Genomic DNA, 21,871 nt, shown 5'->3' on the forward strand with positions numbered 1-21,871 from the left:
ATCAAATGAACTTTAAAACAGAGCAATTTATTCAGTCATTCAAGAACAAGGTTTCTAAAGTATACATATTCAGCTCAACCCTAGAAATGTTGAACATTATTTTACCATTTCCCAGACTGCACAAACATTTCACATTAAAGAAACTTCTGAAACCCTTCAAGCCTGCAAACCTATTTTGGGTCAAGAATATGAATGCCACAAAGCAATGGAGATGTGAGATGGTTAATGACTAAATAGAGCTCAGATTTCTCTCCAGAGGACGCGTTCTGATATTAGTACTGTAACCGTCTCAAACGGGCATGCTTTGGTAACATTTTCAGTCACAACAATCAATCATAGTGTAAACAATTCAGTGTTCATATTAGCATTAATTAACTTTTGACCACTTGTTCTGAAATATTACAATTGACCTAATTAAAATAACAAATCTTCTAATTAAAATAAATATTGTGTAATATTGCATCTATTCTTCATAATGATTTATAAATCATTGACCCTTCCAGGCCTTTTGTTTAGTATAATACCATGTTTACCATCAGAATGTTCACTCAGCAGGAAACAAATTAGTCTTTAGGGCTACATTTCAAAACCTGATGATAAATGCTTTCTTCTCTCTTTTTAAAAGATTGATTTTTGTCATTTTCTGACTTTATTAGTATAGGATAGTGTAGAAGTGACAGGAAGCAAAGTGGGTTGGGGGTCAGGGATTCAAAGTCAGGACGCCTGTAGCACAACAGCTATATGTCAGCGTGCTGCCCTCAAGGCTACTGGCTATTTGCCAAAAGCTAATGCTTTCTTATTTCACAAATAAATATCTTTACCAATACTTCCCCAACATGTGCATCAAAAAAATGAGGCCTATTAAATATGATGACTCAACTGACCACTAAGCAAATATTAGCAGTAGGAGGATTGCACAAAAAAGTAAAGGTGAAAGACAGACAGAGACTTTTGACATATATTCATAAATATTATTTGTGAGCAGAATATAATTTTCTCCTGCTCCTTGAGGTGCAGATGTTGTCAAGTATGCAGCATGATCTGACCCTTCTTTTTCCTCTCCTGCTTCATTTGTTACAGTACAGAATCTGATATATAAACACTCACACTATCACTCAAACATGAAATCTCTGGCATGCATGAAGAGTCTATTCAATAAATAAAACACAACTAACACAATCTACAAAAATAGAAGTGAGTAACCATTACAATAATACCTGTGCTCCAGTGAACCCCACTGAACACATCTACTTTTAAACACAGAATACTTACGTTAATAAATGATTAGTAGTAATGGATTCATTGTTTTGCAATGCATTTAAAACCAGGTAAATACGAACTACAGCATAAAGTGCATGAGTTCAGGGTTTAATTTAACACACCTAAACCAGCTTATCAAGGTCATTTGAAAACCACACACAGGTGTGTTAGAGCAGAGTATAGGAGCTAAATACAGATATCCAGGAATATAGCCACCTGTATTAGCACATTAACATTTTTCCAGCCAGCAAATATATTTACAAATGAGAAGTTGATATGTTGATGTGTTATTATGTGAATAGACCATAATTGGATTTCATAATGCTTAGAATGTATAAATTATACTCTGCTGTGAATTAAAAAGATTGAGACTGTAAATTAAAATCATTTTAAGTTGAAATAGTTTCCAATATTTAGATGGATCGTATTTACAGATAGCCTTTTAAGAAAACAGATAATTGACATCAACCTTTTTTTTTTTATTATTATTATTTCACAAGTCTCTTTTCTTGACTTGGAGAACAGCAGGGTGCATGATGATGTTGTGACTGTCTGGCTGTTTAAGGACTGTTGTTGTGGTGCTGGCCTGCTGCACACTGCGAGTAATAGGTCCTCCTACTCTCTCTCTCAACCTCAGAGACAAACGATCCTCTCTTCTGGGCTGTATCTTTATGTCACCCACTCTCTGCTCCATTTTTCTACTTAAAACATGTACTCGAACACCTGGCTCCTGAGAGTTAACCTGAGTGACAGAAGAGAGGACTATCTGCTTTGAAGCCAGCTGTGGCATAAAGCCGCTCTTTAGCTCCATAGGCTTGCCTTTTTTACTAGATTGAACCACAGATGTTGACAGAATGGTAGATCTTTTAAGCCTAAAATCCTGAGTGGTATCAACTGCTGCATTTTGCTTAATGATCTGATTCTTTGTTATTGTTTTTGGCCCGTGGTCTGATCCTTGTGGCTTTGTGCTCATATTTGCAATTTCCCTGCGAAGGCTCCCGTTGTTCTCCTGGGCTGAAACAATGCTGAGTGTTCTTTTTTTGGAGTTTCTACTGACCGGTCTCATGGGACAGCTAAAAGCTACGTGTTTCTTTAAACTAGCATTGTATGTAAACTCTCTCCTACAGTGAGGACATGCAAAAACACCCAGATCATCCTGAGCAAAGGCCTTTCTTCCCCCAGCAGGTCTGCCCCTTTGCACCAGCTGAGATTTCTTCTTATTCAGGATACTCATTTTTATCCTAACTGGCGATTCATGAAAGTTCAGTTTTTTTGGTTGGCCGACCTTTTGCGAGAAATTCTGCTTACTATTAACAATCCTTGCAGGTGATAACACCCCATTTTGCGCTTTTGCAAACTGCTTAAGTGGTATAGGGTTCTTTTTAGGAGTGTATCGCTTCTTGTCGCTTGCATTCGCACAAGCTAAGATGTGCTTGTGCAGTTCAGGCATGTTGTCAAAGCTCTTACCACATTTGGTGCAACGAATGGCTGTGCTGAAGGTCTGAGGGATGTTGTGGGTGGTAAAGTTGGTGGCCGATGCTGCCGTCGTTCCAGTTGGTGTCCGATTGTGGTATGGAAAAGGAGGTGGTTTGAAACTTGGGTAATGCTGGTTAATGCCTAATCGTACATCTGGGCCTTTTGATTTGACCCCTCCAGATGCCATGATTTTTATTGTTGTGAACAGTTCCTCAGAAGTGTTTTCCAAGGAATCCTTGTCTGCTTTTGAGGTTGTGTTGTCAGATTCTTGCTTAATTTCTGTAATTGGAAGACCTGGGTCAGCCATGTCGATTTTGGGATTGTTGTGGTTTTCAGGTCTTAACTTGCCATGTACTGCTTCGGTGTGTGAGCACTCTTGACCAGGATGGAGATCTCGCTGATGCTGTTCCAAGTTGCAGAGAAAAGCAAATTCCTTAGAACATGTTTTACAAACATAAATTTTACCAATGCCATGATAACTGGAACGGTGCTCCAGCAAACATGTGTCACTCTCGAACAACTGCACACAAAATTCACATTTATAGGGCCATTCTTTTGAGTGCTCACCAACATGTTGACTAAGAATCTTCATGGACTGGAAGGGCTGTTCACAAACATTGCACATAAAGTTCTTGCAAAAAGGATGCAAGGGAGGTAACTCTTCTTCAACTTTGTTTTCCTGCTTAGAACAATCAGAGGACTGGACATTTTCCTGTCCATTCTCATTTCTCTCTGCTTCAACAAGACTGGTGGAAGCAGTGAGGGTCAATGTACCATCTGTAGAGCTTGTTGACTGCTCTGTTGGTGCCGACTGTGTGGAGGTTTCAGGCAAAAGGGTGGTGTCAGGACTCAGAGGTTGTGGCTCAGGTGAGACATGAGGTTCTTGCTGTAATGCATCGACAGGAATTTTATCTGAGAGACATTGAAGAGAATTATGTTGGAGAGCTGGAAGAATATTTTCTGTAGATTGCACTGCAACTGTATACTCAATAACAACAGTGTTTGGAGGAAAAGCCAAGGGCGTGACGTTGGACTGGTTAACAGGCAGAGATGGCGAAAATATCTGTGCATCAGAAGCTAATACAGAGTCTACAACCAATGTTCTTTGAGCTAATTCGCATACAGCAGGATTAGCAACCCAGTGAGGGCTTTGTAAACTCAGTGAAGGGACCACAGGTATAAGGGTTTCCAGACCTCCAGGAGCAGAGGACCCCCAGTCAGGGATTGTCATTTTCATATCACCCTGTGAAAGATGTACAGGATTATCAGTGCAGTCTTTTACAGACCCTGTGAATGCTACATTGTCAGATACCACAAAGGCTGAATGAAGAGTTTGAATGTCCTGACTGGGTTCCACTGTGGGAGTCGATAGAAAGGATACAAAAGTTGGAGATGAAGAAGGTGAACATTGAGGTGGAGGGACTGGGGTAGCTGGATGGATACTGACTGGAGCAAGCAGTGGAGGGCTTGAATTGATTGAAGCAGGAGGAAGAGCCAACTCAAACAAAATATTTTCAGGTTTTGGTGGACCTGCATCAGACACTGCCACAACTGCAAGGTTTGTTATCTCAGGGACACTGAGGACACCTGCAGCAGCTGGAGCTTCAACAGAAGGAACATCTACCCCACCATACTCATTCATAAGCACCTTCTGAAGCATACTAGAGTTAGGTTTACTCTTCCTTAAAGCAGGTTGAGTGAGATAGACTTCCGCTGAGTCACAGTCTAAACTCTTTCCACTAATACTTAAGTCCAGAATGGAATCTGCTAAGGCATCGCTGCTCTCTCGCTTAACCACAGAATTTGAGAGGTCCAGTGGCTGTTGATTACAGGAGTTTCCACCTGTTCTTGATACAGAGCAGTCCAACGGCAAGATTTGTTGCAGCACTGGAGCTCCATCAGAGCTGTTTATGGGTGAATTCAAAGGCTCAGGTTCTTCATTGCCCATCCCGTGGCTCTCCAACTTTGACTTCTTTGCTTTTGTAGAATCCTGCTCTTGCTTTTCTATATTCACATCAGGGGTTTGCTGTGGTGAGCTGGGAGGGGAGGCGGTCCTTCTCTTAAATCTTGTTGTTGTTGCAGGTAAAACAGCCAGGGATAAGGGAGGACCCAGTTTTTGGCCATCAGCAATCAGTGCAAATGCCGATTTACTGCCATCTTGATTCTGAAGGATCTTCTTGAGTTTTGGAGACAGATAGACAGTTTTTTCCTTGTTAAAGGCAACTGTCTCAATGCATTGAGTTAAATGAGCAGTGAACAGTGGAGCTCTGGACGTAGAGGACAGTGTCAAGGATGACAAGGAAGATGAGGAGGTACTCAAGATGGATTCAGACTCTAATTCTGTTTTTATTTGTGGGAGTAAAGGTGGGGTAGATGTCCTACGTCTAGTTGAGGACTGCCCAGACAAGTCAGAGGTAAAACTACTGATACTGGTTTCTAATTTAAGAGCTTGTGAAATTTGAACTGGACTGATTACAACAGCATTTAATCCAATCACAGCAGAGCCACTAGAGTTCATCTCAATCGCCTCACAGTTACTTACAGCACTTGTCGAGACAATTTTCCCATCTATGTAAAAACTGAGATTCTCTGAAATGTTACTGGAGATGTCAACCATGTACTCCCTTTCCTGGTCAATGTCCTCTACACACTGTGAGTTAGCAGTATGGTTGTCCTGTGCGGTCTCAACAAGCTGCTGTCCTTCAGGTTCTTGAATGATTTTGACCTTCTTATAAACTCCTCTAGGAAGAAGATGGCGCTCATGGATCCTGCGCTGATGTCTCCTTAAAATAGTATGAGTCCTAAATGCTTTTTTGCAGTACTTGCAGACATGCGAGACTTTGACATCACTGCTTTTATCCTCCTTTTGTTCACTATCACCTGCATTAATGCTTTTGTTTGGCTCTGGGTTCTGTGATGCCGTTTTCAGAGGTTCTGCACTGCCATGCACATTCTGACTGGCAGTGCAAGGGGCATCTGTGAGATCATCCGTTTTCCTGTTTCTATTTTCATGTCTTTTTTCATGCCTCCGACGACTAAACAATGTACTGAAACTCCTTCTGCAGCGACTGCATTTAAAACGCTGTGTGTGGCAGGTTGAAAGAGCATGTGTTTGTATGTGACGCTGCAGGCCTTGACTACTCACAAACCTTCTCTTACAGCGAGGACAGGGTTCACGCTGGGGTTTACTACCAGGGTCAAGGTCACCCTTAGTCTCATTTAAAGGCAACTCAGTCCCATAATCCTGTTTTATCATTCCAATATACTCAGTCTCACTTGTCTGACAGGTTTGATTAGCTAGATTTTGGGACACAGGCTGGCATGCATTCTGTTTGTCTTTGCAGTCCATCTTCACATCTGTTCTTACTTCTATCCCTTTTTCTATCTCTTGCCCTTCTGGATCCGAGATGTTATGAGATGCAGTTTCATCAGAGTAGGCATCTTGAACCTCGGGCTGCTGGAGAAAAACCTCTGATGGCATGCTAGGCCTCTCCTCTTCCACAACTGAAACATATGAGCATGCCTGTGACACAATGAAGAATTTTTATTTGCTGAAATAATAAATAAGTGTAGTAATATATCTACTATGTGTGAAATATTGTCCAACATATGTGAAGTACATTTCTAAATGTACAAAATGAAGAAAAAAATGAACTTACTGTCATTTGATCTCCTCATCTCTTAACTGCTCTCTCTAATGTTTTTTTCTGGGGTATGTAAAAGAGGCCACCTGTTTGCTGAGAGGAAATTAAGTAAGGGAAAGGAAAGTAATCAAGCACTAAAAGACAACAATAATTAAAAATAGCAAAGCATAAGTGATATCTTGGTAAAAAATACACCGTTTGTTTATCAGAAGTTATGTTTGTGTGCAAAATAATTAACCAATTGGGTGACAGAGTGCAGTTGCTCATTTATGGCATGCTGTAATGTCACTCTCATCTGATATTTTAACTAACCCAGGACAAACCCATACACATAGATGCAATCAAATGACTTATTTTCATGTCTGAAAGTAAACAATGGTTAATTAATTAATATAAGGTTACATTAATAAGGTTCAAATAAATCAGGTTTTATAATATATATATATATATAATACATAATAATAATAATAATAATTATTATTATTATTATTATTATATTATAATGGTAATAATAAAAATAAAACAACATACGTCTCCCAAGAACACTTACTCTGTCCTTTAACATAAAATGATCAATAATGTAAACATATTCATACAAAAGAAACACATTTAAATTTGTACACATTTGGTACATTTACATTTGGTACATTTACATTTACATTTGGAAAACTGATGATTAACACTATCAGTTTAACCAAATTAAAACGAGCTAGGGTGAAATGACTAAATGTCCACTGTCATCACGAGGTTAATAGACGTCTTGATTTATGATTTGATCATGTTAATGGATCTAAAATAAAACATCCATGTTTTCAATTAGTGTTACAACCACTCTGGAATAAACATTTGAAGATTAAACACAAAAGAAAGTGGGCTTCTGCGGTTCATTTGCAGTCCACCTGTAACACTGTGAAGGTGTGCGTGGGGTCAGATAAATTTACCTAAGCTAATAATAATAATAAATAATCTAATTTTACAGACGTCTCTTAGGGTCACATGGAGTCCTAATGCTGTAAACTGACAACTTATCAACACAATAGCAACAGCACCAGGAACGAGTCATTGTCTGCGATGCGCAAGAAATAACGTAATGCACCCATAACTGCCGCATTCCCGCTGTATATATGCGGGGAATCGATTTACCATGCAGCGGCTGTTCATAATGTCAGGCCTTTTTAGATTTATGCATGTGCGCACATAATTGCACACTTACACAACATTAGTACATGTTATCATCGAATAGATTAAACTGTTAAAAGCGGGTATAATCGTGCAAACATGTCTGTTGTACAGTCAGGGCGCACATGTTGCGGGTGTCTGACAGCCCTTTAAATAAGACAAACCCCGTTTGGCACTGTCGCTAAGCGCAGACGAGAAGGTCACAGGCAGAGACACACGCTTCACGCTAAAGTGCTTCGACATCCATTTAGTTAGTGCGCCTGTATATCGCTGGGTTTTTACGGCGTAATTACATACGAAAATAATTTTAAAAAATCACACATGGTTAGTCTTAGTGCTAACTCTCAGACAAAATAAACAAGACTGAAATCGCGAAGCTTCGGCGAGCCATTTTACGGCACATGATTTTGATTAGGTATGCCCTTTGGTCTCTGCATTAAATTGGCTATACCTGCTTACCAGCTTTGTTTTGACGCCTCGCTGCTCGAGTCTGGTGGGCACGCGCAGGACGCTCGCTACTGCAGACTGCACTGATGACAAGGCGCATGTGCGAGATCTCATGCACCTGTATAGTTACATGAAATATTACAAGCACATGGACAGCAGATTACCGTTTTGCTTTAACTGCATGCACTCAAATATTTTCAGGAAGGATGTTTTATTGACCAGAGATCTAGAAACTATGTTTTGTTTGGAATACTTGCTGTTGTATGATAAGGTAATTCTGTTAACATTTTCACTTAGGCTATACATGTAAATGCACGAAAACGAAACTTTTATATTAGTATATTCCCTCAACGAGAAACAACAAACTCATCGATATTATCCAGGTATTGAATCTAATAGATTGTCATTAATATATATTTTTTAATGTTATATAATTAATAGGCTATAATTACACATTTTATACAGTGTATAGACCATTTGCTTGTTTGTATATAAATTTATATTGTGTCATTCTTTTATATAAACAGTAAAAATGGCATCTACACAATAGGAAATCTTTTATGCAAATTGTGCAAATGCATTCCAAATTATACAACACCCACGATTTGCTGGTGTGTTTTCATCATCCACTGACAGCCTCACTGTAATAGAGAGTAGGTCAGATTACGGCAGAAACAAGCACACTTCCTGCTAACAAAAATATGTTCTTAGAACGTTTTGCAAAATTCATAACCTATTTATTTATTTACTTTATTTTTTTTACAGAAGGTTTATCTCTGCTTATGCAAATGTTAAAGGATCATTCGATTTGATCGTTTTGCAAACATTGTGGGAGTGTTACTCTTGACTGTTCTCAGAAACAAGAACAAAAATATTTCTATGCTATAAATAATGCATACAATTAATAATAATACAATATAAATAATGTTTTTGTACTACTGTTTTGAGAAGATGGTGTTCATGTTTATGTATAGACATTGTGAGAAAAAATTAAATAATAATTTAATTCAGTGCCTTATCCTATGCCTAAATATCCATAATACGATGGATGCAGTCTGTCCAGTTCCAAAAACCACTTTCTTATCGTTATAATGAGTGACCACTAGAGGTCGCTGTGTCCCAATTTGTACTGATGAGAGATTATGTGCTGAGAGCTCGCGTTATTGTCTCCATAACTTGGGATATGCTCACTACAATATGTTTGAGAGGCTATTATGAGAGATATAAGAGAAGCCAGTGGATTATTCCTCAAACTGACATCTGATGTGTGTGTTGGTGTACGTTTACACATGTAATTTTTTCTGTGTCAACAAGTAGGACCCTGGGCCACATTTTTGTCTAAAGAGGAGTGGGAAACATCAGTGTGCAGTGTGTATTGTGAAAACACAGGTCTTATACGAGCACACGGGCCATGTGTGGAATGTATAGGCCTGCTTTTGGTATCTGTGGTCAGCGAGCTTCTGTTCTATTCAACAATCACCCATTATAGAACTGTCACATTACTCTGCATTAATCTTCACCTACTCATCCTTCATCTGCGGGTTGTCCCACTCTTATTCCATCATCTGCCTTCCGCCCTCACGCTCTCACCATCGTACTCTATATTCTCTTATGTTAGAATGTGTTTATGAATGTGAATATGCCATGCATATTCTCTCGTATGTTAATGAGTGAGATCATGTGTGACCTCAGTGCCCCGGATCAGTATATTATATGGCTATGGATACTGTTCAGCTAAAAATCTGCCCCCTGTCACTTTAATTATATTTAATTGCTCTTGAGATAATACCAATTCCTTACGAAAGTGCAGTAGATTTTAGTTCTTCATCTAGAGTTTCTTTATGTAGAAGCTTGAGTTATGTAAAGTTAAACCGAATGATTAATCTATTATAGATACTGCTCATTTTAATACAATCTACAAGTTGCTTCAAAGTCCCTGTCTGTGTGTCTCTCACACACATGCAACCCAATGAAAGTACATTTCTTTAAACATTAATCAAATAAAAGGTAAATGCTCAAAACAATTTCATTAGAGTGAGAATCTGAGAACTGAGTGTTCACCATTTTCTCACTATTACCTATGAGCACTAGCAATTACTCATAATCCCACAATTCTCTCATGAAACCTCATAATTACCCATCAAATAATCTGTATACTCACTTTTGAGGTTACTTCATTACTCACCATATTCATTCATTTATTTATTTATTCGATACTCAAAACTGTGTGGAATAAAGTGAGATATTTCTTGAATGTGAAACGGTATTTCAGTCAAACTCCATCTGCATTGATTTCCAACATAGAAGTGAAGCTGTGAGAAATCTTGTGTGCGGAGATACACAGCGCTGATTCATTTACAAGATAATGACTGCATCCTAGATCTGAACAGAGATTGTAAGATTATTGTGGCACCAAAGGGAATTACAAAAATAACAACTGCTTCCAACTGTTCTTTTTTTTCTTTACAAAACTAGTTATCCTGGATGTTTTGTAAATTATCTCCAGAAAAACAAGAGGAAGACTTGCCATGACTTATAACATGGTATTTTATACAGTATATATAAATACATTTTGCATAAATGAAGTGTTCTCCATTAGATTAATTAACCTTTTATTGATTAAATTTTTTTTTTTTGCAAAGACTCACAGGATACACATTGTGGTGTGCTACATGGTTTTGTGCATGGCTAAAGGGTCTGTCTCAAACAAGAGCAAAAACGTGCTGAAAATGCAAACATGAATGCAAAACAATTTACAGGACACTTACCTATGCTGTAGATAGCATGTCTGTGCCAACTACTGACCATTGCCACACACACATACACAGACGCACTAAACAATGGGCACTTCTGAGCTGCCATTAGTATCACACAATGCATGTTCCGTCCACATGACACAAAGAACAGCTTAACAAAAGAGAGGGAGAGAGACTTACATATCACAGAACACCAGATGTGAACTAAACAGCCTCCATCCTGACACCCACCCAAGACACACACAAACATGCTAACACATCCACACACACCCAGCATTCAGCTGTCCAATAAATTCAAATGTCAGCCTGGCTCCTGACATCAGCTTCTCATGTACTGTACTTTTAGATGGCATTTAACACACACACACACACACACACACACACACACGTATGAATCTAGAATCTTTTATTGTGAATGATTACATTTACACACACACATGTTGAATTTACACATATACACATATGGGTCATTCCATGTCAAATCAACCATTTTTTTTCTGTAGAAAGAGAAACATAAATAGTGATGAAAGCCAAAATATTAAATGTCACATGTTTATATTTATTTAGTAATCCACTATTTTTTAGGGTGAGGGGTCAAAATGACTTTAGAAAGATGGAAGCATCATTATGTTTTTTTTTACACAGAGATTGGTAGCTCTATTAGTTCAATCGGTTTAATGTAGCAATCTTAGTTTCATTATGCCAACGGTGATAGTTCAGAAATCGCATAAAGCATTTCTCGTGTTTTTGTCTCAAGTTTTCATGCCTGTAACTCAAGAAGTATTATAGTTTTTTTCAAAATGCTTACACACAGTTTTTGAAACTATGGCTCCATTTCTCAAAACTCTTCACACAAAACCACACAACATACAAAACGTCACACATATCTTGCAAAAAGCAAACACTTCTTTGAAAACTGTTTTAACTCTTCTAAAATAATTAGCCACATACTAAAATATATATTTTACTGCAGAATGTGAATTTGATACTATTGTGAAGCTGCAGTGAAACAATCTATATTTTATAAAGCACTTTAGAAATAAAGTTGACTTTCTGACTTGGTTTGTATGCATGTTGAGGATAGATAGATAGATAGATAGATAGATAGATAGATAGATAGATAGATAGATAGATAGATAGATAGATAGATAGATAGATAGATAGATAGATAGATAGATAGATAGATAGATAGATAGATAGATAGATAGATAGATAGATAGATAGATAGATAGACTGTGAGCAGAACGTCAGAGTGGGTCTTCCACTAAAAGAGTCCATTGTTTATAGCTAGAGAGAGAGAGAGAGTAGCTGGGCTACTGCCTAAAACCACATTCAGCCTCATACATATATGCTCACCCACTTAAACACACACGCACAAGTGACTGTCTTAACTTGATTAGAGGGATTTCTGATTAATAAGGAGAGAATAAGGTATTTGTTAAAAAATATATATATAATTATTAATATTGGAGGACTATCTCAAGACCAAAATAAGCAAACTACAATTTACTACAACATTGGTGTAAGGCATATTAAATAATAACATGTTCCCCTAATATTTGGCAATTTTCATAGGAAGATTGAGATCTGACATTTAAATTAAACATTATAAGGTCAAAAATAAAATTAAATATATCGATATGGAAAAGATCTAAGTACAAAGTTTGTTTACAAAATATATGGTGAATTTTTATTTCATGCTGACTTTAATAAAAACGTGTTAATTATTAGTGAAGTAAAACGTTAGACATCTTTGGAATCTAAAATGGAAAAGTAATGAGAATGCCTTTCTGATAAAGTACAGATACTTGAAAAATGAATGGAAAAAAATGTTATGGTCCACTTCCAAATGAAAGTCAATGTCTAAATACGTTTTGGGGGCAGCTGTTTGGGACTTGTTATTTACTCTACTTAACCAGAGAGGTCACTTAAGTACATAGTCATATTTACAAAGATGCCTTTATTCATTGACTCTGCATATCTCTTCCTCTCTCTCCCTTGTCTCTTACAGTCTTTATAACCTAAGGGATTAGAGAGACAGAGAAAGGGAATGTGTGGGTGTGTGTTTGTGTGAGAAAGAGACAGAGCATGGGCTTAAATGTGTGTGAAAAGCTAGAAAAGGGGCTGAAAATGAAACACAGATAAACAGATAATGTTATCTGGGATCCAAAACAACACAATATGCCAGCGCAACATACTTTGGAACTTTTTTTATTTAAACTGATTGAACAATAAGAACAAAAAAAAAAAAACACCCCCAAAATACAAAGACAAACTCTCGGCTTTAACTGGATTCTGACATCAAATGGGAAAATGAGATCATGGAGTAACGGGAAATAAAGAAGAATCTGGCAAGCAAAAAACACAAAATATCGTTGCAAACAACTGCAGTGTCTTCTCAATATTAAACATTTATTCTTCATCATTCGGTGCACCTAATACTGATTTCTTAAAGCAAAGCCCAGGATAGCAGCGCTCTCGAACTTCAGAAAGAAACACAAACCCCAACACTGACAAAAAGAAACGCTAACAACTCAACTATACCATGCAAAATGTCTGTATGCTGTTAAAATGATGTAGTCCAGGCTGAGGAACATCAGGATTTTAGAGATACATGCCAATAGCAGCTGTGCACTGGAGCTAAGCGGATTGGAACACACAATAAATGATGCGTTCCAGAGGAAGTGATGTCACTTTTGGAATGGGTGACATTTAAGAACAACACAGTCAAGTCACTCCATATTAATGCACTTCAAAGGAGTAAATCTCAAGCACTTATTGCGTGCTACTCCCCTTAACTAATCATTTTTCTAAAAATGTATTAGTTAATGCCGCTTACACATCTTGAAAACAGAATGTGTCCTCAGCATCTGCTTATGCCAGTTTATAATGCGGCATAGTCCTGTTGGACACATCTGTAGAAATAATGATTTTGGATTCACTCAGTGGAATAAAAACACACAAGCTTTTGTTTGCATGGGCAGCTGTTTGTTTGTTTTTGTTTATTAGGCCCTTTACAAATTCAACATTCATTAATCTCCTGTTATATGCATTAAAAAAAAGATACTGTAACTTCCTGTGACCTCCCACTGTTGGGATAAATGAGGCTATTCAGGCTAAATAAAGGGACTTGTGGGCATTAGGAAGGTGTTTTTGTGAGAGGGCATCTTTTTCAATGTGAAAGGGGATGGGACACTCTCCTGCTCCCCTTGTAGTCCTTGATGGATGGATGGTGAGAGTGCTGCTTGTGTTGTTTTTAATATCAGAACAATAGTTCAGAACTTCCTGGATTTCTTCTTCTTCTCTTCCTGTCGTGCCTTTCTTTTCAGGGGCTGGGAAAGAAGGAAAGAGGAAAAGCAGTTTAGCACAAATACACCAGAATCATACACAATCCATGTAACATAGACAAAGATAAACTTACAGATAAATTATATTACATGACAATATAAATTAATATGGTATTTCAGTTGCATTTATGAGTTTCATTCATAAATTTAATTCAGTAATGATCCAGACATACTTACAATATCTGGAAAGTTTTTTTTATATATAAATTTAATTCAATTGATTATTTTTTTTGGGGGGGGTCACACCATGTTAGTACGACAAATAATATAGCATGAACAGCACTTTGTTGCTACACTATTTTAAACAGTACATTTGCAGTATGATTTTCTCTGATGGTGAGGAGCGATGGTAACCACTCGTTTTTTATTCCACAGCTGAACATTCTGTTTGGCTGGTACATAGGATTCCATAATGTTATCATTTCGCTGTTCAGCTTTCTGATCCTTGAACGGTTCAGTGGTGTATTTCTACAATATTTGCAGTTTGGTTGGAAACTGGTAGAGGACTTTTTGGAGTAGCAACATAGTTTTGTCAAGCTCTAACATGGTTTACATTTTATGAGCAACTGGGTTACGCTAATTAATCCGGGTTATCAATGAAACAGTATAAGGCAGTTACAGAGCTTAAGATGCTCTCTTGTTTTTGAGGCTTTCGTTTCTTTGCAGTCCTACAACATAGAAATCATTTACTGTTAGCATGCAAACTTTCACCACAATCGTATATAGAGAATATGTTCCTAAAGCAGCCAGCAACATCTGTTAAACATTATTATCAATACAACATTGGACTTCATTGACTTTCATTGTATGGGCAGAAAACACATTTTTCAAAATATTGAAAATGCTAAGAAAATCATAGAATGAGGTTTGGAATAGAATGAGGGCGAGAAAATATTGACAATTTATTAAAATTTTTTGGGTGAACTAACTCTTAATGATAATTATGAATTAATAATTGTAAAAAAAAAAATACATTTACCTTAAATATGTTATTTAATTTCTTGTTCATAATAATATAAGTACTTACGAGTATTGGCCCATTCTTCTGGCCACCAAGATGATTACAGCAATGACAACAATCACTAAGATCAATGCACCGATTACAATCCCCACCAACTGTCCTGTGCCCATACCTGGAATGAGGAAAATCACCAGGTATCATGACAATGACTGCTCATCCTCACTCGCACACATTCTGAATTCCTGTTCACACCATTAAATATACTATAACAATAAAGGATGTTCTAAATGTAAAAAAAAAATGTATAAATGCAAAATAATAGTCCACACCTCAACTATACGGATAACGACAGAGAGAAACTATATTATTACAATAACTTCCAGGTGATGAATGATAAAAACATTGACTGTTATCGTTCTTGGTGTGAACAGGCCTTTACTCTGACAATATTTACATTGTATATCTGTGAGTATGCTGTATATCTAACCTTCATCCTCCACATCTACTTGTGTAGATACAGTCACTTCAGTTGTCTCAGTGTCTTCTGTTGTTGCCTCTGCATTGACAGTAGTGACTTCAGGGCCATCTGTCTCTTTAGGTCCAGCTTCTGTTGATTGTGTTGTATCTGTTGGGACTGTTGTTTCTAAAGGGGCTTCTGATTGTACCACTGTTGCTGCTGTGGAAACCACTGGCACTTCTTCTGTCGAGGCAGCTGCTTTTGTAGCCTCAGGAGCAGGCTCTGACGTTGAAACAGCATCTTGAGGAGCTGGTTCCTCTGTTTTGTCTGTGGAAGCAGGCGGAGCTGATACAGAATTTGATTCTGGAGTTGTTGGCACCACCAGAGTACCTGGTACAAGAACAACAAAAAGGTTCATAAAAATCTTCTACTAGAAACCCTTAGATGTTACATTTCAACATCAGAGGAGAGAGTTGGATGAAAATGGAGAAATTCCACTGACACTGACGCTGTTTGCTGTGTGTTTTGGTTCTCCAATGGTTGTTTTGGATGGGTAAGCCAGAATGTTCTCATGGCCTGCCATTAATAGCGAGAACATTCCAGCCTTCTCCATCAACCCAGTAAACACACACTTACACATTCACTTAGACATTTACATACAAAAACATTCTGCCACTCCCCCAATAGGGAAAAGTCATGTCCTGACTATTCAGCTCCACACTAATGAGATCACTTCCTTTCTACGTCACACCTTCAGCCAGACTAATTGTCTCACTTCCTGGGTGGAGCTGGCAATATGCACAGAAGGAAATGAAGCACTGGAGAAATAGAACACATGGCAAAAATGGCATTTTTCCTCAGGGGCTGATCTTAGATATTTCTGCATCACTCACAATGACCTCAGCAACCATTAGAGACACTGCAGAAACTGATCTCAAATCTGTGCTAGTGTCTGAGCCAGATGGTCTCCACATGAGAAACTTTCTCTTGACGATCTGAGGGGAAACTCCCTTTACAATAACACCACCTCAACTGCTGAACTACACACTTTAAAATATCAAACTCAGCATGCATTGCACATCAGCTCTGGGTGAATAGCAAATTGTTGTTTCGGTTCTTTAGTAATAGTTTTATGAAGCAGTTTATATAATACTGATGATTATGTGACCCAGACACTCTCAGCAGTTTGGAATTAAAAGAGTTCTTCGCCCACATGAAAATGTGTCATTGTATTCATGAGGGTGAGCAGTTTCCCATATGACTGTCTTTCCTCTGTAGAACCCTAAAAGGAAATTGCTGAAGAATATCTTGGCCTTTTTTATAATTAAAAAAATATGACAAACTTCAATATATTTTATATATATGTTAGCAATATCACACAAATAGCCATATATTTGTTGTTTCTTTCTAATTCTTTGTGAAAATTACAGTACTAGAAATTTCTGAGTAAAAATTGCTTCTACACCAAATTTTTTTAGTGTACTTTTATGATAAGTTTATGGTACTTTTGAGTTCTTTTTGAAGTGTCTCCTTCATTGTAACTGCATTGAAAGAGCAACCAGCAAAGAGAGTTATACAACTTTGAAATGACATGAGGTGAGTAAATGACAGAATGTTCATTTTTGGATGAACTATCCCTTTAATAATAGGTTTCCACAAAATTTGTTATTTTAAACCCATATTTATATAACCGAATTAACTGGACTCCCAAAATAAAACATTAAAACAAGTTAAGAACTTTTACGTGAGAGGAGAAAATTATTTAATTATAAGTGGCCGTCAAAAAAAAAGAAAAAAGAAAGAAAGACAGACAGAAAAATCTGTCACTGTTACTTTTCATAGTGCCACAATCAAACAAAACAGTCCTGTTAAGAAACATATGCAAGTGTGGGGTGCGGTCAGAGATCACAATGTCCTGTGTGTATGTGTGTAAGTGTCAGTTTGTGTGTTTATATTAATGTTCTTGTTGACTGCTGCTAACAATCAGCTCATTATGTTTGAGACCCCAACAATTAGTTCTAAGTATGGCTCTCTTCCCCTTCAACCACTACCACACACACTGACATAAATACACACGATGTAATGGGAGGAGCAGAGTATGGAGAAAGAGCCAGCTGTTCTCTCCCTCTCTTTCTTCAAGTTTTACACAGCAGCATGGCCAGCTATTGTAGTTATTTAAAGCATGATGTACTGTCAGTCCCTCATTATTGGGGAACAGCGGCGATTTACTGATAATGGGCATTCTTTATGTTAATTGACAACCACTACAACAATATTACAGTAATATTGATACTTTTGAAATAATTTTCACTACATTCGACAACTGATACACAAGATGGCGCCAATTTGTGTTTGTATGAAAGCGAAATCGAGTCTGTGTTAAGAGAGACAGTAGTGCCAGTTCAGTTAAGAAGAGAAAGCACAACCATTTTTACCTTAACCATGCAAGGCTTCTGGTGTGAGTCTGGTTATTTTATGCTGCTGATATGGCCAAACTGGAATTTGTTGTCATATAATTTAAATGTATTATCGTAATCATATACACACTAGCGCAAATTGTTTTACTGTTTACTTCACTTTGTTATTCTTGGAATTATTTACCTGTTGTGGATAATGAATTGGAAGTCTCACACATTCACAGGAAATACCTTACTTTTGCATTGGAAAAATAAGGTGGACACAACTGTAGTTATTTACCCGTTGTGGCTAATTAATCGGAAGTCTCGCACATTCACGGGAAATACCTTACTACTGCATTGAAAAATAAGGTAGATACAACATGGCCATTGGCGGCAGTCCATCCATCCATTCTCCAAACCACTTGTCCTGTGTAGGGTGGATTAGCAGTGATAAATAAGTGATATTAGACCACTAAATGCCTCGATTAAGAAACTTCAGCTAGTACACTACAATGAGTCAAAACCCACAAAATAGAGCAAGTATGTGTGTGTCAGTGAAAATCCACCCATTAGATGATCAAATTCAAATCTATGACCAAGCCTGAAACAGTTTCCTGACAAAACTAAAACCATAAAAGGGAAAGACAAGGAAAAGGGGAGAGAAATATAGAGGAAAAGAGCGGAGAACAAGGGAAATAGAGCACAAGAGGCCAGTATAGGGTGTCTGTTAAACAGGGAGGCAGAATTGTTTTCCTGGATTACAGACAGATTGTTACAGCTAATTAATTACTCTTAGTCTATCAGATTAATATCAATCTACTGCTTCAGCATGTATGTGTGTGTGTGTGTGTGTGTGTGTGCGTCTTGTGAGGGAGTGAGATGCTGGAATGTTTTAGTTCAGGAAGCACAAGTGAAGAACATCTCATAAAGGCAAATTCCCTCCTTCACACATACACACACATCACATGGAATGGCATGAGTGGGCAGTAGACGACATAGCAAGTGATAAATCACTCTTATCACTAGAACAGCACACATACACATGCTTAGCCTCTCACGCTCACAATCTCCAGGGAACAACATATCTCAGACTAACACACATCCTAATCTAAATTCAACACATAGGAGTCCTAGACACATTTCGACACAAATCTAGGTTCTTGTGAAGTTGACTTATATTTAACACTAAGCTGTTGATTGTGAGTTCTGAAGAGTTCAGTTCAAATTCAGAAATGAGGGATTCATTCTAACAGAGAAATTAATGTTCATTTGGATTTTAGTCTGTTAGACAGATCTGGGTTTCCAATTATGGAGTTTACTTACTTTAAATTGTGTAGAGGTATCAGCACAATAAAATTCAGATTGAAATCCCTCAGACAGAACTCTGATGAGTTTATTTGGATTGAGGATCTGAAATAGCTTTTAAATTAGCTTTTGTTTTAATATTTTCAGTTTTAATTTTAGTTAAAGCTACAATTTAATAATGAGCTTTTTCCTTTTTATTAGTTTTTATTTTTAAGTTTTAGTAATTTTAGTAGGCTACTTCAGTGTCTGGCTTCCTGGCTTCCTGCGTCATCCGCTTCCAGCTATTTGTAGCTGTAGCTGTTCAATAACAATATTGTGAAAGAGTGAATTTCGATTATGAAGATAAGTTACATTGTGTTGTATGTAATTAATTAAAATACAGCATAATAAAGTCAGTTCAGGTTAATCCCTATCAGACAGCACTTTAAAGAGTTGATTCTATTCAGAATGAGGACTGGATTTCATTTAATTTTGAGCTAAAGATTAAGCAGAACAAATTAATTCAGATTTATCAAAAATGTGTATGCACTCTGAAGTTGAATATGAAGTTGATTGAGCTCTGTAAATACATTGGGCTGAGTTTGTGGTAGAGACCCTGAGAGAGTTTCAGGGTTCGTGTAGCTAAATTAACAGTCAGTACACCCAATACCTCGATGTGCTCTCACGTGTCAGTTTACCATTACTCTATTCATAACACACACAACACATAACAGGCTGACTTAGAGATCTGAAAAGGTAAAAAGTTCACAGAACAACACAAACATTAATCTATTCCTCCAAAATAATTGTATAAACAATGCTGCAATACTAAAAAAAAAATAGAGTACAGAGTAGAAACATTTAACTGTCTAATGAAGCCCTCTTTTAGAACAGGGAGTGGCACCAACAGACTGGGAGAACGGGAAGAAAGGGAAACAAATGGCAGCAGGAGAAAGAATGAGAGTGACAAAAGGAAGTCTGGAGAGGAAGTGCGTTGATGCTCTCCTCTGATAGCAGGGAGTTAAATTTTCCAAAGTTTGAAACTTGCTGAGCATTTTAATGCGATGTTTAGAGGACTGTAACCGACCCTGAGCAGTGAGTCAGAGGCGCTGCAGTTTAAAAATAACGCACATGCCCCTCCAACCCACCTCTGAGAGGGGTGAAAGCTTGAGACCCCGCCAAAGATGGTTACAAGCAAAGGGGGGTGAGGAGAGGGTGAGAAAGACCTACAAAATAAGCGCATATGGGGTGTCTCTCTTTCTCTCTTTCTCAGGCCTGCTCTGCCCTCTGATGTAACCAGCCTGTGTACTAAATGTTCAAATGCTACCCTTAAATATAGAGTCGGCTCTATTAATACATGTGTAACCCTGCCCAGAGTGAAAGAAACAGGGTGAAACAGAGAAATAGATCAGTGCTGACTAACTTAGAACGGTTATAACAATCATTGCAACATTACATCATCTTCCCAGCATCAGGTCCACATGAAAGAAACACTGTATCAGCACATGCCTAGATGTATGGATAATGTTGATTGTGAACAGAGGCCACTGAAACATCATAGATGTATCATACTGTAAAAATAATTTTTCAAAGGTAAATAAAAGTCTTTCTACTTCAAAACTGCATGTTCGGTTTCTTGCACTCAAAACAGTGTATTTGTAGCTGATCACTAAAATATTACAATAAATTAATGATCTAAATAAGCAAATGAAAAATAAAATCATGTAAAAAATGTAAACATTAAAACACACCTTTTTTCCTTTATATACTGAAACTTAAAGCCAAAACACACCTCAGAAGAGAACAAACATCATTTAGTGGACATGTAATCATAGCAAAAATGAACTGAATGAATGAAGGATATGGTCAGAAACAGAGAATGGCCAGAGTGTTTGAAAAAGTAGAGCACCCTGTAGTTGTATTTACTTACTTGCTTGAGTAAAGGTACAGAAAGGCCCTGTCAGGGTGACCAGCAGCAGCAGTATGATCCTCATGGTCACTGTTGGTCACTTTTCTCCAGCTGAAACTTTAACAGATTAAGAGGCTCCTGGAAGTGCACAGTAGACTGTGGATGAAATGCTGGCTCACACGCTCAGAAGTGTGGCTTAAAGTTGGATTGAATGGAAAGAGGTCTGAAGCAGCAGTCTGGACAGAGGCACTAAGAGCCAGAGTGAGAGAGAGTAAATGTGCTTTAGTGTGTCTTCAGAGGGTGAGGGGGCTGGGCATTGGCATTAGGTGGTCCTGCCCCTTATGCCTTAAAGTAAGTCTCTGTATATCTGTCTTGCTCTCTCTCTCTCTCTCTCTCTCTCTCTCTTGCTATATAAACCTGAAAACAGCTTCAATATCACCTTTTTATATTTCTTTCTTTTTACTTTGACCATTGCATTTCTTTTTATCAAAAATAAATAAATAATAATCTTATGGAACAGGTTAGATATGCTATATTTAATTTTATGTGAATATAAACACGGCTGTGATTGCTAGACAGTCTGATCAATGGTTTAGTGTATTTTTTTTATTTTATTTTTTTGGCTGAAAAAATCGAAAATTAGATATGACTTAAGAAAGTACAGCCTATTGTACAAACTGTAACAGTTATGTCTGTCCTTCATAGCCACGTTGTGTAGTAATTGTGTAAAATTAAATATGGCGCACACCCTG

At 37.5% G+C, this 21,871-nt stretch overlaps 2 protein-coding genes across 4 annotated transcripts; both read right to left on the reverse strand.

The window, feature by feature from the left end:
- Positions 1 to 13: 13 nt before the first annotated feature.
- On the reverse strand, positions 14 to 8,091 carry LOC306849232 (PR domain zinc finger protein 2-like). 2 transcript variants are annotated; one of them, XM_079384119.1, is made up of 3 exons: positions 8,019 to 8,091; positions 6,396 to 6,473; positions 14 to 6,259 (listed from the first exon to the last, which is right to left on the reverse strand). In XM_079384119.1, exons 2-3 carry the CDS (start codon positions 6,399 to 6,401, stop codon positions 1,754 to 1,756), a joined length of 4,512 nt encoding a protein of 1,503 aa, XP_079240245.1. In that variant the 5' UTR covers positions 6,402 to 6,473; positions 8,019 to 8,091; the 3' UTR covers positions 14 to 1,753. The 2 variants fall into 2 exon arrangements, with proteins under 2 accessions (XP_079240245.1, XP_079240246.1); XM_079384120.1 differs by having other exon boundaries at positions 14 to 6,240; positions 8,019 to 8,088.
- Positions 8,092 to 12,433: 4,342 nt separating this feature from the next.
- On the reverse strand, positions 12,434 to 21,408 carry LOC306849059 (uncharacterized protein; the record flags this gene model as incomplete). 2 transcript variants are annotated; one of them, XM_079383920.1, is made up of 4 exons in its annotated part: positions 21,141 to 21,408; positions 15,558 to 15,917; positions 15,137 to 15,242; positions 12,434 to 14,094 (listed from the first exon to the last, which is right to left on the reverse strand). In XM_079383920.1, exons 1-4 carry the CDS (start codon positions 21,202 to 21,204, stop codon positions 14,088 to 14,090), a joined length of 537 nt encoding a protein of 178 aa, XP_079240046.1. In that variant the 5' UTR covers positions 21,205 to 21,408. The 2 variants fall into 2 exon arrangements, with proteins under 2 accessions (XP_079240046.1, XP_079240047.1); XM_079383921.1 differs by lacking the exon at positions 12,434 to 14,094 and having other exon boundaries at positions 15,133 to 15,242; positions 21,141 to 21,382.
- Between the last annotated feature and the right edge of the window lie 463 nt (positions 21,409 to 21,871).

Source organism: Barbus barbus, assembly GCF_936440315.1.
Source record: "Barbus barbus genome assembly, chromosome: 29".
NCBI lineage: Eukaryota > Metazoa > Chordata > Actinopteri > Cypriniformes > Cyprinidae > Barbus > Barbus barbus.